This window comes from Pelodiscus sinensis, chromosome 2 (genome assembly GCF_052426305.1).
Source record: "Pelodiscus sinensis isolate ZL-2025 chromosome 2, ASM5242630v1, whole genome shotgun sequence".
Lineage (NCBI taxonomy): Eukaryota > Metazoa > Chordata > Testudines > Trionychidae > Pelodiscus > Pelodiscus sinensis.
The window spans coordinates 100,072,258-100,088,950 of NC_143053.1; the positions used below are offsets into that span (position 1 = coordinate 100,072,258).

Genomic DNA, 16,693 nt, shown 5'->3' on the forward strand with positions numbered 1-16,693 from the left:
ATGTCTAGATTACATGCCTCTGCCGACAGAGGCATTTAAATTAGACATACCAACATAGTCAGTGAAGTGGGGATTTAAATATCCCCCGCTTCATTAGAATAAAAATGGCCGCCGCGTTGTGCCAGCTCAGCTATTTGTTGGCACAAAGCGGCAGTCAAGACAGGGATTGGTCGAGAGGGAAAGCCGTTGTCAGCTGATCCCTTATGCCTCGTGAAACGAGGTTTACAGGATTGGTCGACAACGGCTTTCCTTGTCGACTGATCCCCGTCTTGACTGCCGCTTTGTGCCGACAAACAGCTGAGCCGGCACAATGTGGCAGCCATTTTTATTCTAATGAAGCGGGAGATATTTAAATCCCCACTTCATTGACTATGTTGGTATGTCCAATTTACATGCCTCTGTTGGCAGAGGCACGTAGCCTAGACATACCATGAGGGTTTAAAACCCAAACCTCTAACCAGATTTGAATTGTCCGCTTGTTTCCTAATCTCTGCAGTGGGCTAAACCACTATTCTAGATCTTTATACCTTGATCTTTGGATGATGTGAAAAGCAGATCCAGAGCCAGTCCCTGTGGCCCAGACCTGTTTTGGTATGAATGTACTTTTCAGTTCTCCTGTATGTTCTCACTATTTTGTAATTTTTTCCTGCTAATGTCATTTTTTATATAGCATGAAGAATTTCTGGATAAATCAGGTTTATTGTACTTCCTGAGCCTCTTTTAAAACATTGCCATTCATAACAGCTGTTTTTATTCTGTGCTGTTCAGGGCTTTAAGTTAAATACCCACTGCTAATACTGCAAATTGGATTTTGAAAATATCTTTAAATCATAAAGCTAATACTGTTTTTTAGAACTGTATTGAAGGGTCTGTATCATAGTGAATTTATTTGGTAATACAGCATATAGACTTCTAACTTTGAGCAGACTTGGCACCAGCAGGCTTAGAGAGTTGTAATTTTGAATAGATTTGAAATCATGAGTTTCTTGCCTGACTTTTGTATTGACAAGCAATAGAGTCAGATAAATCCTTGGAGCACAGCTGTACAATCTGAGCTCATGCCCATGCTGAGTCTCATTGAAGTAAATGGAACAAAAACCATGACTATGTAGCACTTTAAAGACTAACAAGATGGTTTATTAGGTGATGAGCTTTCATGGGCCAGACCCACTTCCTCAGATCAAATAGTGGAAGAAAATTGGCACAACCATATATACCAAAGGATACAATAAAAAAAAAACATATGAAAAGGACAAATCAAATTTCAGAATAGAGGGGAGATGAGGGGGGGTAAAAGTCTGTGAGCTAATGATATTAGAGGTGATAATTGGGGAGGCTATCTTTGTAATGGGTAAGATAATTAATGTCTTTGTTTAGACCGAGGCGTAAAGTGTCGAATTTAAGCATGAATGACAGTTCAGAGGATTCTCTTTCAAGTCTGGTGTTAAAAGATCTTTGAAGCAGGATGCAGGTAATCAAGTCATTGAGACAATGCCCTTTCTGGTTGAAATGGCAAGAAACTGTTTTTTCTTTGTGATCCTGTCTAATATCTGTTTTGTGGGCATTGATTCTTTGGCGAAGGTCTGAGACGTTTGTCCAATGTACATAGCAGACGGACACTTTCGGCACATGATAGCATAAATTATATTTCTGGATGAGCAGGAATATGTATTCTTGATCTTATAACTCAATTGGTTAGGTCCAATAATGGTATCAGCAGAGTGAATATGTGGACAAAGCTGGCAACGGGGTTTGTTGCAAGGGAAGGTTCCAGGGTTGGTATTAGTGTGGTATGTCCTGTGGTTGTTGGTAAGAATCATCTTGAGGTTAGGTGGTTGTCTATAGGAGACTATGGGGCTGTCTCCCAGAGCCTCTCGGTGTTTAGTATCTTGTTCCAGTATAGATTGTAGTTTATTGATAATGTGTTGGACAAGTTTAAGTTGGGGGCTGTAGGTGATGACAAGTCGTGTTCTATTGTTGGTTTTCTTGGGTCTGTCTTGAAGTAGGTATTCGTCTGGCTCTTTCAATTTGTTTTTTTATTTCTCCAGGTGGGTAGTTGAGGTTTATAAATGCTTGGTAGAGATCCTGAAGTTTCTGGTCTCTGTCAGTGGGATTAGAGCAGATGTGGTTGTATCGAAGGGCTTGGCTATAGACGATGGATCATATGGCGTGTTCTGGATGGGAGCTGGAGGCATGTAGGTAACTGCATGAGTCGATGGGTTTTCTGTAGAGGGTGGTGTCTAATTTTCCATTGGTGATTTGTACTGTGGTGTCCAGGAAATGGATCTCTCATGTAGAATGGTCCAGGCTGAGATTGATAGTGGGGTGTAGGTTGTTAAAATCTCTGTGGAATGTTTCCAGTGTTTCTTGGCCATGCGTCCAGATCATAAAGATGTCATAGATGTAGTGTAAGTAGAGAAGGAGTAAAAGGGGACGGGAGCTGAGGAAACGTTGTTCTAAGTCAGCCATAAAGATGTTAGCGTACTGTGGGGTAAATGGAGATACACATGGATGCAGGGCATTGCCTGTGCACACTGGATTGCTGAATCAGGCCCTAATTAAGTATTTATACTATCCTGAAATACTATTCAAGATTTTTTTAGAGGTACCATGTTAAAAGGATAAGGTATTAAATCTCTGATTCAGTAAGGTCCTTAAGAACTTTGTGGAATTGGGGCTGGGGCCTATGATATAACTACTAAATCCAAGTTGCCAACTTTTGTGATTTTATTTCACATCTTGTGACTTTTGGTTTTCTCAAATCTTCAGCTCTTGGTGTCATGTAGTCAGACAAGAATCTGAGCTTTAATTTAAAAATAAAAAGTACACCCTACTGTTTCTTAAGGGATCAAAAATTGGAAGGCAAACAACATTATCCAAAATGTTATTGATTGAAAAATATAATTGTTTTAAATCAATCACATGAGTTTTGGGTCCACACTCATGACAGTTGAATACTTGGGATTGGCAATGTATTTTTCCCCCCTCTCTCTCTCTCTTTCTCTCTCTCTTAGTACAGCTACTTTAAATTATTATGTTTTCAAATTAAAAATAACACTATTTGTCTTTCCTATTCCAACTAATGGGAGTTTTGCCTGAATAGGGACTTCAGAAGTGGATTTTTAAACTAGACTTTCATAATTATGAAAAAAGTTAACTGCAAAATAAGTGTTTTCCAGCAAACTATTTTGTATATTTACTGATCACACATAAAACATTACTATTAACATATTAGAATTATCATGTTTCCTAACATTATATTTCATGTACTTTTATTTACTTATGTGCAATGTTAAGAGTGATCCCATTAAATAAACAAGAGCAGCCCTATAATGTTTCCTTGGTTGCAGATTATACTGATAATGATGTAAAGGTAAAATTTGGAATTAGCTAAAGAGGGATAATGGAATAAAACAGATGTTGCAATGATTGTCAAACCATTATGCACAATTATGCATCTTGCAGGTACTATGTATCATAAATACGATAGATTTAAGAGACAAGGTCAACATCTATGCCATCCAACTAAGGTCAGGGAGGTTGTCTGGATGTAAATAAAGACAGAGACAAGCATTTATCTTGAATAATATTATCCATATTATTCAGCTTTGGATAACAATTTTAACATAGTGAAAGTGATGGGCACTATGCTTTTTTTCCATGTCTGCAGAATAAAAGAAATTTCTGAACACAAAAAAATAATCCATAGGATTATTTTCCTTTTATTGATGTCAGCAGAGTTTTGTTGATTTGCTCATTGAGGGCATTCTTTTTATATTCAAAACACTTGGTCAGATTGGGTCTCTTGAGCAACTGAGAATGACAAGCATGGTTCAAAGGTATGGCCAGTAGGAGTTCCATGAAGAACGTGACTTAAACAGGCACAGTATAGCCACAAGAGCAGGAGGAGCCCTTTTTAGGGTAAAGTATATGTTCCTTTTCATGGAGTCAGAACTGCTAGCTGGTGCAGATTACTATAGGGACATGGCCTACACTTTTCCCACATCTTCATCTGGGGAGGTTAGCACTAATACCAAGTAGCACAAAGAACCCTGGTCTACACTAAGGAGTGGAGCATCCACACTGCTAAGCCTATTATTTCGAAATAACAGGCTGGTTATTTTGAAATCTGTTCTCCTGCTTTCCTTGGGGAATAAGGCTTATTTCAAAATAGTTATTTCAAAATAGCATTAGTGTGGATGCTCCACTGTTGCTATTTTGAAATAACTACTCCCCAGGACAATTCAGATTATTTTCTCTCCACTGCTTCCTGGAGCTCTAAGTTTAGGTAGTGCAGCCACAGTGGCAGAGCCCGCCTCAAATTAATTTCAAGGCTTCCCCATACTGTGGACATGCTATTTCAATTTTGTTATTTCAGGAGTTATTAAATTGATTTTACGTTATTTTGAAATACAGTAAAACTCCGATAGTCCGGCATCCAACTGTTCCGCACTCCTGATACTCTGGCATCGAAATGCCAAGCAGTCCTGACCAGCTGATTAAAAAGCCTGATGCTTAGCACGTGTGCTGGCTGTAACCAGAGGGAGCATAAGGTTGGGGGAGGGGGAGAGGGAGTGGGATCGTGTTACAGTATGGAGAAGAGCATTTTGCTTCAGTGAAGGGGAAAGGGGAGGGAAGGGAGAGGGAGATTGTGTCCTGGCCAGCTGTTAAGCCGTGCAGCTGTACCAGACCTCCTGATTCTCCGGCAAATCTGATAATCCGGCACCACCTAGGTCCAAAAGGTGCCAGATTATTGGAAGTCTACTGTAGTTCCCTAGTGTAGACATGCCCAGAGTGAAAATATGCCAAATCCTTGTGCAAGTGGAAAAGATTCCTTGTGCCTCTCTGTGCCCATGTGCAGCCACTCAGGGTTGGGAACAATCCCGCTCAAATTAAACTCATGGTATCAGGTGTGCCTTTTTTGAAGATATTAAAGCTGTTGGTTTTTTTTGCTTTCAGTTATAAATTTCAACCAGTCTCATAATATTCCATCTAAAAGTTATGCCTCTTTGTATAAATTAGTTTTGAAACTCAAATAGGTCAGCAAGATGTATTCTGATCATAAAGGCAATTGATTTTGTTCAAAATAGCAGAACAATCAATATTATCAAAGTGTTTTTCTAAAGATGAATGTTTACAGCAGAGTAGAACATTTTGAAATTGTTCATGATGAATGATCGAAAACTAAACAATGACCTTTTCATACATTTTACAGCTCTAGTTTCTGAAAAATTAGCAGCAGGATGAAAACTGGTCTAGTCAAGATATTGGCAAATGCCCATTAACTTTAATAAGATCTAATTTTGACTCTTCATAGTTCTCATACAGTTTTTGTTTTGCTTTCCACTCCCCACGTAACAGGAGATCTACAGGATCAAAGATGGAGTGGTACATTTTTGAGAAGGGACATCTGTTCTTTCCCTACATGTCTTGAATTTCATTTTAAAAATGGATTACCACATTTTTTTAGTCTCAGTCTGAATTTTGCTTACATTCCATCTCTGCTGAGTGAGATTTCATCAGAGTAGTTTGGTGAATTCTCAGTTTTGCCCTTGGTAGGAATTCAGCCAGGGAGAGAGCTAAATGGCTCCAAGAATAAGAACAGACATTGACATTAATGCAGTAGAAAGGAGCCTTCAAATTTGCTGGCCTATGGAAACCCTATAACCTCCCCTTGATAATGGCCACATAGTGATTTGAGGCTTTATTCTGATTTGTAAGACAAACTTTCTTTCAGAGAATGGAATCATAAATCCTGCCCAGCCCATTTGCCCTATATAGAAATAAAGAGAGGACATAGATACGGCTAGCTCAGTGTATCTTCCAACATTCTACTGAGAAGGAGAGGGCCAGCTCTTCCTTTGGCAGTCAGTCTTTTAAAGGAGTTACATAGTAAGAAGTCGGTTTGACTGTCAATTCCAAATACAGAATTTAGCAGACAGGAGCACAGACAACCAAGAAGAAATTTCCTTGCTCCCTCCTATCTCCTCCTACTGCCCCTGCAAACAGACTTGGGAGAGATGTCTTCTTGGTATCCACTTCTTTTCACAAACATATTTAATTTTTTAAACAGAAGGGTAGATCCTCAGTGGTGAAAATTAACAATTGTGACATACTCTATGACCATTTACACCACCTTAGGATCTGCCCAAGAGACATTAGGGTGCCTGAATCCTGTTCTCTTCCTACTCTAGGATCTAACACACAGATTATTTTATGCTAGATGCCATATTTATCCATAACATAATCCCTCTGTAGCTAATACATTTACACAAGGGATGGATCTGGTTTTAGACTTGGAACTGATCTAGGGCACAGTGGGAGAATATGTGCAGGGCAAGACAAGTCTAGGATAGAGTGTGATGAAATATGACTAGTGGGAAATTCATTAACGTCCTACTAAAGTCCCATTAAATGATTGGAAGGGACCTCAGTAGATTACCTAGTCCAGTCCTCTGCACTCAAGATGAGACAAAGTAATCACTAGAGTAGCGGTTTTCAAGCTGCAGTGCTAGGGGTCTGCAGACTATGTTGAAAACCACTGAACTAGATCATTTCTGAGGTGTATTTTTCTAACCTGTTCCTAAAAGCCTCCAGTGTTGGAGATTTCTAAGCAATTTGTTCCAGTGCTTAACTACTCTTACATGAAGTTTTTCCTAATTATCATCTAAATGCTCATTGCTGCAATTTAAGCCCATTGCCTCTTGTTCTATACTTAGAGATTAAGGAGAACAATTTTTCACCTTCCTCCTTTTATGAAAACTTAATATATTCCCCATCAACCTTCTTTTCTCTAGACCAACAAACCTTATTTTTTCCACCTTTCCTCTTAGGTCATGTTTTCTAGCTCTTTAATATTTTGTTGTTCTTCTCTGGGCTATCTTCAATTTTGTCCACATCTTTCCTAAAATGTCATGACCAGAACTAAATACATTACTCCAGCTGAGGTCTAATCAGCATGTAGGAGAACAGAAGAATTACTTCTCATTTTTTACTTACAACACTCCTGCTGATAAAATTCCACAACAGGGTTTGCTTTTTTTGCAACAGTGTTGCACTGTTGACTCATATTTGGTTTACAATCCACCGTAAATCTCAGATCCCTTTCCACAGTGTTCCTTCTGAGGCAGTCATTTCCCATTTTGTAAGTGCAATTGATTGTTCTTTCCTAAATGGAGTACTTTGCATTTGTCCTTACTGAATCTCATTTGGTTTACTTCATACTATGGGTATGTCTAGACTGCAGAGCTTTTCAGGGATACTGGAGGTATCCCAGAAAAGCTCTACCATGTCCGAGGAATGTGTCCGCTTTTTCGGAAAAAAAAAGTTGGAAAAGCGGACTTTTTTTCAGCATCCCTGTAAACCTTTTTTATGAGGAAGAAGGGATGTTCCTAAAGAGGTTTTTTTCCCCAAAAAATTTGGCGCAGTGTAGATGGGCCAAATTTTGGAAAAGCCTCTTTCAGAAGTAAATTGGAAAAAGATACGCAATTTGCATACCACAAATTGCGTTTCTTTTTCTGATTTATCTTTGTAGTCTAGACATACACTGAAAAAATAGGCTATCTGGATCACTTTAAATTTTAATTCTCTTCTCCAAAGTATTTGGAACTCCTTATTTGCAACTCCTCCCAGCATGATATCATCTGTAAACTTTATAAGTATACTGTCTATACCATTCTGTAAATGATTTGAGAAGATATTTCGAAATAATGCTGCAGTGTAGATGTGCCCTTAGTGTAGATGTGCTACCTCAACTCAGAGCCCCAGGAAGCATTGGGGAATAATTACTTTGAATGACTCTGAGGAGAGTTATTTCAAAATAGCAGCAGTGGAGCATCCACAGTACCGCTATTTTGAAATAATGATTTTAAAATAAGCATTATTCCTCACGGAAAGCAGGAGTTATTATTTCAAAATAACCAGCCCCTTATTTTGAAATAACACGATTGGTAGTGTGAATGCTCCATTTGTTAAAGATAAATAGACCCGGGTTATTGTAGATCTGGGCTTCCAGTCCTATGAAATCTTTCCTATCTTCCGTGAGTTCTCAAAGATGATAGCTAATGGCTCAGATATCTCCTCAATCAGTTTTTTGAGGGTATGTTTATGCAGCAGTGTTATTTCAGAATAAGTTATTTTGGAATAAAAACTCTGAAATAGTGCATCTACACTATTGAAATGCCCATTGAAATAGGGCTGAATTATTTCAAAGAAGAGCATCTACACTGATTGGAGCCTCAATCACATTTAAAATCTCCTGGAAGCACTTCAGGCAGGTCATCAGGACAGCAGTCACTTTCTGTAGCTGCTTCCTGAGCTATCTGAGGCTTGTGCTTAAAAGGACCCTCCTGTACAGTCATGACTCAGACTCCTCTCTTTTGCCTACTTCCTTGAGGGACTGCAAAGCCTTTTCCCTGCCTGCTCTGGTTGCCCTTGCAGACGCCACAGCACTTCTGCCATGGAGTTGGACCTGCTGCAAAGAAGTCTCCAGCTCCTGGACATCATGATGCACCTCCTAGTGCAGTTTTTGCAGGCTGCCCTCATGGCACTGCAGAATATGGACCCGCAGCTCCCTGCAGGACACTCCCCCCCCCCCGCCTCTTTCCACATGCTGCTCATGCAGCACCGCCCCTCCTACTCTTCCCTGCTCACCGTGCACTGCTGCTTCTGGCAGTGGAACACCAGAATCTGATCGGTGGGACTGAATTGTCACGAAGCGGTGGGATGATTAGCAGTGACGCCAGAATTTCCACACGTGGAAAGACACATTCCTGGAGTTATGTGATTGATTTGCCCCTGCCCTCAGGCAATGGGACACCCACATGCAACCTGCCATCCTCCTCCAGAAACCGGTCGACATAGCCCCGTGGAAGCTTGCCATGCTGGACAGCTACTGCTCCATGGGGAACCAGTTCAATGTGGGGAGATTGACTGTCAGGGTCATGGTCGTGTAGGTATGACTCTCTTACTATGTTATTGGGAGGGTGGTGAACTGCTTGGATGGGGTTCCCTAGGAAAGAGGTGGTAGAATCTCCCTTCCTTGAAGGGTTTCACAAAACCCTGCTGGGGAATGGGGTTAGTTGGGGTTGGGCCTAGTGAATGGGGGAAAGAAAGCTGGGCTTAAGGATCTCCCAAGGGCTCTGGCAGCCCTGTGATTCCCTGTTTGTCTCCTTCTACAGGTGGTGAGGGCCATCAACACCATCCTGCTACACCCATTATTTCAAAATTATTTTGAAATAATGGGCTTGCCGTATAGATGCTCACTTTGTTACTTTGAAATAACGCTGCTGTGTAGACGTGCCCTGAGTATTCTCGGATTTATTTCTTCAGGCACTGCTGACTTGAAGACATCTATTTTGTATAAGTAATGTTTTAACTTGTCTTTGTCCTTATTTTAGCATCAGAATCTACCTTATTTTTACTGGCATTCAATATGTCAGTTATCCAGTTGCTACTAAACTTTTTGGTGAAAACTAAAACAAAAACAGGCATTTAACACTTCATTTCTACATTTTTTGTTATTGTGTTTCCTCCTTCATTGATTAAGGGGTCTATCCTGTTCTTGGTCTTCCTCTTGCTTCTAATTTATTTGAGGAATGTTTTCTTGTTACCCTTCATACCTCCAACTCCATTTTACGTCTTGGCCTTTCTAATTTTGCTCCTACAAGCTTAATATTATTCCTTCATAGTTTGACCTTCTTTCCATTTTTTATAGGATTCTTTTTAAGTTTCAGATAATTGAAGATCTTCTGTTTTTTCTCCTCTCCCCAAACTACTCATGTTCACTTGTGGACATGAAAGAGACTTCTTTTGGCATGGGAAGGTTTATCTTTGGCTGACTATCTACTGTACTGATTAGGTGGCCTGGATGTGGAATCTACAGAATGACTTCCTGGAGCTTTTTTTTCTCTCTCTAAAGGCACTAGTATTATTTGATGGATTGGACCCATTGGAATAAGAATATAAATGTGGATTATAGGTGTGGATGATTGTGTTAGTGAGGTTAAGAGTGAAGCTGACTGAATTACTCAAAGTTCTACAATTGCTCAGGAAAGTTATTTGTAAGCACAGCTGAATACAAACTGTTTTGCAGGGAATCAAGTCTAATGCTAAGATTTCTGTTCAGCAAGAACTAATTAGTGCAACATCCCATGCGGGTAATATTTATCCATTGTCACTGAAATGACAGTGATTTTCATGAGCCATCCAAGCTTTTCTTGATGAGATGAGACTGATTTCTTGCCAGTAAGAGCTAAAAATCTATTGTTCAGAGAAAGTGTACCAGTCATTAAGGGTCTACACTGCACCCATAGCTCGAAATAATCTATGCAATTTGAGCTATGCTAATTGCATAGCTTATTTTGAGTTTATTTCAAAATGTGGCGCTGTATAGACAGTGCCAAATTTCAAAATAAACCACTATTCTGAAACATGCCTTAATTGTCGTGGAATGAGGTTTACAGGGAGTCAGAATAGCGCACCCATTATTTCAAAAGATATTTCAAAATAAGGGGTGCACTGTCAAGACACAGAAAATGTTATTTCAGATATTGGAAGTATGCCGAAATAATGCCACTGTCTAGACGTACCTTGAAGGTAAAAAGAACCCAAATTCAAGTATTTAGCAAAATATCTAAGCCTCATGTACACTAATGTGTATCATTTCATGGCTCTGTATTATAACATAGATCAGTGTTGTTTGAGTAGATGGGACTAAGCTTAAGTCAGCTCAGTAACACATTTTGAATCCTTCTAAACAGTATGGCCAAACAATGTTGTAAAAGTGACAAGACCCTATTTATGTAATAACAGTGAATGGCAAATTTGATAGTGAAGATGGAGCTTAAATCTCTCATCAATTAACTAATTGAAAGAGGTAGTTGCTGGAAATTTAATACTTACTAATTTGTCAAACAACTGCAAAATAATAATAAGTATTTTCCTACAGTAACTGAAAGTTAAAGAAAGATTCAACAATGAGATTTCTAAGCCAGAGTTGCATTCTGCTATCCTACAAACCCTAACATTTCTCAGTTTGTATCCTAGTACTTCCCATTGGCAGAGTCTGACGTTGAAAATGGATGGCATCTCCTTATGAAAATAAGGAAAATGAGTCAGATGGAAGTGTGATCTACGCTGTTCTGCTCAATTAATTACTTTTGTCTAAAATACTGTTTTTGTTGGTGAGCTTGTGTTTCCCGGGTTATTAGAAGCACACTTTAGCTTCCCCCCCCCCCTCCAATTCAGGTTTAATACATCTGTTGTGGTCATCTTCATTGCTGGGCAACCCATTATTTCCACTGGCATTAATGAGATTTGTATAATGAATCAGATTTGCAAAAGACCTTGGTTCTTCATTTAGGCACCTAAATTCAGTGGCCAGCTGGATGCTGAGCATTTTTGAAAATGTGGGAACTCAATTTTAGGTGGAGGCCTTTTGAAAATCTGGCCATTCATTTTTATTCAATACATCAGGGATAGCCACACTTACTGACTCTCCAAGCTGTATGTGACAGTCTTCAGACTCTGAGGCTATGTCTATACTAACATCCTCTTCCACAAGAGGAAATGCAAATGGACCACTCATTTGCATATGACACACTCTCATTAGCATATCCTCCTTGGAACTCTTTTGCGCAAGAGGTTTTTGTGCAAAAAAGCGCTGTGTAGATGGCTCCTTTTTGCGCAAAACCCCCTTTTGCACCAGAGCCATTCTTCCTCAAAAAATGAGCGCTCCATTTGCATTTCCTCTTGCAGAAGAGGATCGTAGTATAGACATAGCCTGAGAGATAGAACACAGCTTCTGGGGCTTAGAGCTTCAACTCCACAGAAGGTGCCTGCTGAGGCTCAGGGTTGCAGCCCTGGGCTCAAGCCCTGAACCCTGGGAAGTGTAGCTGCTAGGTAGAAGCTCTGAGAACCACCATCCCAAAGGACTGAAATCCCTACTCCCTACCCTGCCTTACGGCAGTGATTCCAAGCTTCCCAAGTCTGGTAGGTTGAGAATGGGTGTGAGTTATGGGGGTGTTCTATAAACCACAGTTTAATGGTAAAAGAGACGCATGTGGCTCATGAGCCACAGTTTGATCACTCTGCAATGCACAGAAAACATAGCCTATTAGAATTAAAGTTTTAGCATTTCCCATGGGCTTGCATCACCACTGCCTTAGACCAGTTTTGTGTCAGTGAAACTTGGTTGCAACTCAGTGGAATCCCATTAACATAAAACTGGACTAACAAAGTAGTTAATCAGGGCCTTCCTGTTTGCATACTTTTCTCTACCATTTGAATCACGCATTGCAAAGGGAACCTCATATTTACCTAGAAAAATTTGAGGGACTATATTCTTCTTGACTTAATACCATATCTTATATGTAATAAAATATGTATGGCTGTTAAACTGAAATAATGTGCAAATAGTTAGAAACATGCTTTTCCTAGTATTTTATTATTCTTAAATAATGGTTTTGAAGCATGTTGTTTGAAACTGTTTGTTCAAGTGTTAATAAATCACTCGTGTTTCTCTTTTTCTGCCTCAGACAGCCCAGACTGTGCTGGTAGTGGTGGTGGTTTTTGGCATATCTTGGCTGCCACATCATGTGATCCACCTTTGGGCTGAATTTGGAGTTTTCCCACTGACTCAAGCCTCATTTCTCTTCAGAATAACAGCACACTGCTTGGCTTACAGTAATTCTTCTGTAAATCCTATTATATATGCATTCCTCTCAGAAAATTTCAGGAAGGCCTACAAACAAGTCTTCAAATGCCAGATAGGCAATGAATCGCCTCTGAATGATGTTAAAGAAAGTAAAAGTAGGATAGATACAGCACCATCTACCAATTGTACTCATGTGTGAACAACAATTTTTAAAAAATCCTGTTATGTTGGGTTTTCATATGTGTGGACTAGAGTTCTAGAAAAAGCACAATTCACTCCTAAGAAGAGCTGCAGCAGATTCAGCTTTAGCTTGATAATTGGAAGAATTAAAGAATTCAGTTTCCTTACATTTACTAGATAATGGGGACGATTTTTACTATTAGAGATCTTTGTATAGCTCAGTTCAAATGAAACTCTGTTCTTTAAAGATGTCCCAGAAAAAATGGGCAATGCTATGTCACTACTAGCCCTCTTATTCATTTACTGGGAAAACAAATAACTTACTATTTATAAATACTGATGTGCAGCATATTCAAGCTGCACCTACAACACAAATGTGTTAATGGAATGGAACTGTATAATTCCTAATCCTGTTCTATAAACTTCATATTTTATTCTATAAATGAGGATAAGGGTAGGGAAAAAAGAGTTCTCACTTCAAAGAAAGTACTTTGATTTCAAGAGACGTGGTTAGGTTTTAAGACACTTAAAACTTCAGTCATCTCTTTAATGTTGACTCTGACAATGTTTTGTGTTTGTTTTTAAGCCTGTGATGTTGAGCAGAAAAAAAATTTCATGTGCTGAAGTAATTACTTGGAGAAGAAATGCTAAACTAACGATGTAAATGTCGAATTTACACCAGGTTAATGAGGCACTATGTTTGTATTTTGTATGCCTTGTCTGGCTGCTTATCCAAAATCACGGTTATACCTTTTTAAAATTTTGCTTAAAGCACTCACGTAATTGTGGCATAATATAGGTTGATGTAATCAAAGTGGGAAGAATCTGTTTCAGGTCTCTGTATTTATGTATGTGTGAATATATGTAATTTCTAGTTATCAATATGTATCTAAATATATTAGCTTAAACATTAAGCTATGTGCATGTTCACACACTGCTATTCCTTGAAAGAAGCTTTAAATGGGGTTTGAATTTGTTGATAGCATTCCAGCAGTTCTGTTAGGCTATGGCTACACTGTAGCCTTCATGCAGAAAAGATTGAAACTTGGATTGCTGTGCTTCATTTGCATAATTAATGAACAGCCGCTTTTGCGCAAGAGGCTTTTTGGCAAAAAGGAACTGTGTAGATGGCTCCATTTTGCGTAAAAACCCCCTCTTGCACAAGGGGAGGTTTAGCACAAAAAGTAGCCATCTACCCAGCTCCTTTTTGCGCAAAAACCTCTTGTGCAAAAGCGGCTGTTCATTAATTATGCAAATGAAGCGTGGCGATAATCCACACTGAGCTCCATTTGCATAAGCTTTTCTGCAAGAAGGCTACAGTGTAACCATTGCCCTAGAGTCTTAATGTCATGAAATTTAATAGCTTTAAGTTGGAAAAAATAAAATAAATTTTTTTAAAGCAAATTAAGTGGTCTTTTGGTACAACTGCTTCAGCTCCTTTTATTTTCATTTGGCAGTGCTGGGCATGGCTGGCATTGCCTTTCTCCTCCATTTCTCTGGTGATCTTGGCATAAATATCTGCATTTCTTTTGCTGGTTGTAGTTCTGCATAGATTCCTCTCCTACACAGCAATGAGGTCCAGGATCTCCTGAATACTCCATGGTGATGCTCATCTGTGACTCAGGGAACTCATGGAACTTGAACTCATGTTCAGGCAGGCTTCTCAGATGTACTGCCAGCTCTCAGATCTGCTCACCATGTTTGCCACACAGGATATGAAATTCAAATTTTCTGGGGGCTTTTCCTGTTCACCTGGAGAGCAGTAGAGTTCAAAGTTGTGGCCAGAGCAGTCACTGTGGGAATTGTGGGACACCTCCTGGAGGCCAAGAACTTTGAATTTCATAGAGCTGCATCCACACTACTGGAGAGTCGACCATACAAAATCAAATTTAGCAGTTGCTCCTTGTGAAAACAGTAGTACCGATATCAACTTTAATGGCCCTTAAAATTGATGGGATGGGCTTGGTAGCGTGGACTCATTGTTTAGAAAATTGACCTTATGCAACTAAATTCAACCTAACCACCTTGTGTAAATTGGGCCCAAGACTGTGGACTGAACTTCCACAGCAACTAGGGGCAACTAAAGACCTCATCACCTTTTGCACGGCATACATCTTTTATCTGCCTTCTCTGACATTGTGTAAACAGGAAAATAGATAAATGAAATATATCTATCTATATATTTTAAAAACTTACCAAAAGACTCCATTGCAAACATAATTCTGTACCTGTGGAGAGCATAAGAGATGAAACAAACATTATGTGATAGCTATTAGTAACGTACTACTGAAAGGGGCTTGCCTTCAATGTTGAAGAAGGTGGTATAAGAACCCACAGATAATAGCATAGAGAGACTTTGCAGCATTTCAAGAAAGGGAATATGTTAGTTATTTTTGAGCAGTGGGTCTCAGAACCTATGTTACAAATTCTATAACTGGCACATTTTCACAGGACTACACTGTATCTAAAAAACTACAACATCTAGAAAAATAAGGGAATGTAAATGAATGCTACCAAAAAGTACTCTTAATTTATATTTTTGCATAATTTTATTTGCTTCCTCCCCCAGGGTATGTCTACACAGCAAAGTTATTTCGAAATAACATCCGTTATTTTGAAATAACTATCCTAGCGTCTACACAGCCATTCTATTATTTCGAAATTAAATTGAAATAGCAGAGGGCTTATTTTGAAATTGGTAAACCTCGAGGAATAACACCAATTTCGAAATTGCTATTTCAAAATAAGTGCAGTGAGGCCACTCCAGCCTCAACCAAGAACCTCTCCCTCCCGGGCTCCCTGGAACCCTTAAAGGGGTAGACCCTGGCCACAGTGCCTGTGCCAGCTCCAAGCCTGCCAGCTCAGAGTCAGCAGTCACTGCCCCTGACCCAGTGGCCCGAAAACATGAGCCAGCAAGCCACTGGCAGCCAGCCCTCTACCACTCCCCAGGAGCAGTCTGCCAGCTCCCAGGAGCCTGCCAGGGCCCAGAGAAGGCAGGTGCCTTCCTTGTACAGGGTGGAGATCATGGACCTTATTCAGGTTTGGGGGGCGATGACCCCAACGTCCATTTTCTCTGCACTAGATGGAAGAACCAGGCCCTCTATGGCAGGATAGCTGCCAGCCTGGCCACCAAAGGCCGCAAGCAAACCCAGGAGCAGGTTCGCATGAAAATCAAGTTGGTCTGTCGAGACCCCCCCAACCCTGACCCCTGAGCATCCCCTCCCTTTTCTTCCCCTTGCTTCCCCCTTCCAGCTCCCTTCTCCCAGGTTTTCGAAATGCATTTTGTGTGTAGACGCGTTTTTTCGAAATAAGCTATTTCGAAATAATGCCATAGTATAGACATACCCCCACTGAAAAAATAAAATGATCATTTATACAGAACTACAGTTACATTTGTTAAACACCTACATCAAGATAAATAACCTTTTATTGTATTCAGGCTTTGTCACACTCGCTACCCTAATTACAGAGTACTTCTAGCATTTGTCACATGCAATACCCTTGCTAAGAAACACCTTCTTTCAATTTTGGAAAGTACTGTTTCTGGCACTTTTTAACTTTGAGTTTAAAAGTAAACTAAATACATAAACGCAGTTAAGATACTTAATTTTCTATTTTATCTGAAAAAGGCTTTTTTGTAATGTGAATTAAATTTTGTTGATTACTGGTCTATGGTGGACTGGTGAGTTTGGGCATTTTGTGAAAGAAACTCTCCCTTGCCTTCTCCCCAAGAACAAATTAAACATGAATTAGGGCCCGTGGCATGGCACAGAGGCACTACCTGGTTCCCAGTGAACTTCACTGCAACTTCTCTCTCATCTTGCAAAAGCATTCAAGTTATAAGCCTGGTCCAAAGCC

The 16,693-nt window shown here is 39.7% G+C and overlaps 1 protein-coding gene across 1 annotated transcript in view; it reads left to right on the plus strand.

The window, feature by feature from the left end:
• The window catches only part of GALR1 (galanin receptor 1), a 30,384-nt gene extending 16,422 nt beyond the window's left edge, over positions 1 to 13,962 (plus strand). Inside the window, exon 3 of the mRNA XM_075921096.2 lies at positions 12,537 to 13,962. Within this exon, the coding sequence (XP_075777211.2) occupies positions 12,537 to 12,854 (318 nt within the window). The 3' untranslated portion in view covers positions 12,855 to 13,962. The remainder of the gene's footprint in view (positions 1 to 12,536) is intronic.
• The last annotated feature ends 2,731 nt before the right edge of the window (positions 13,963 to 16,693 follow it).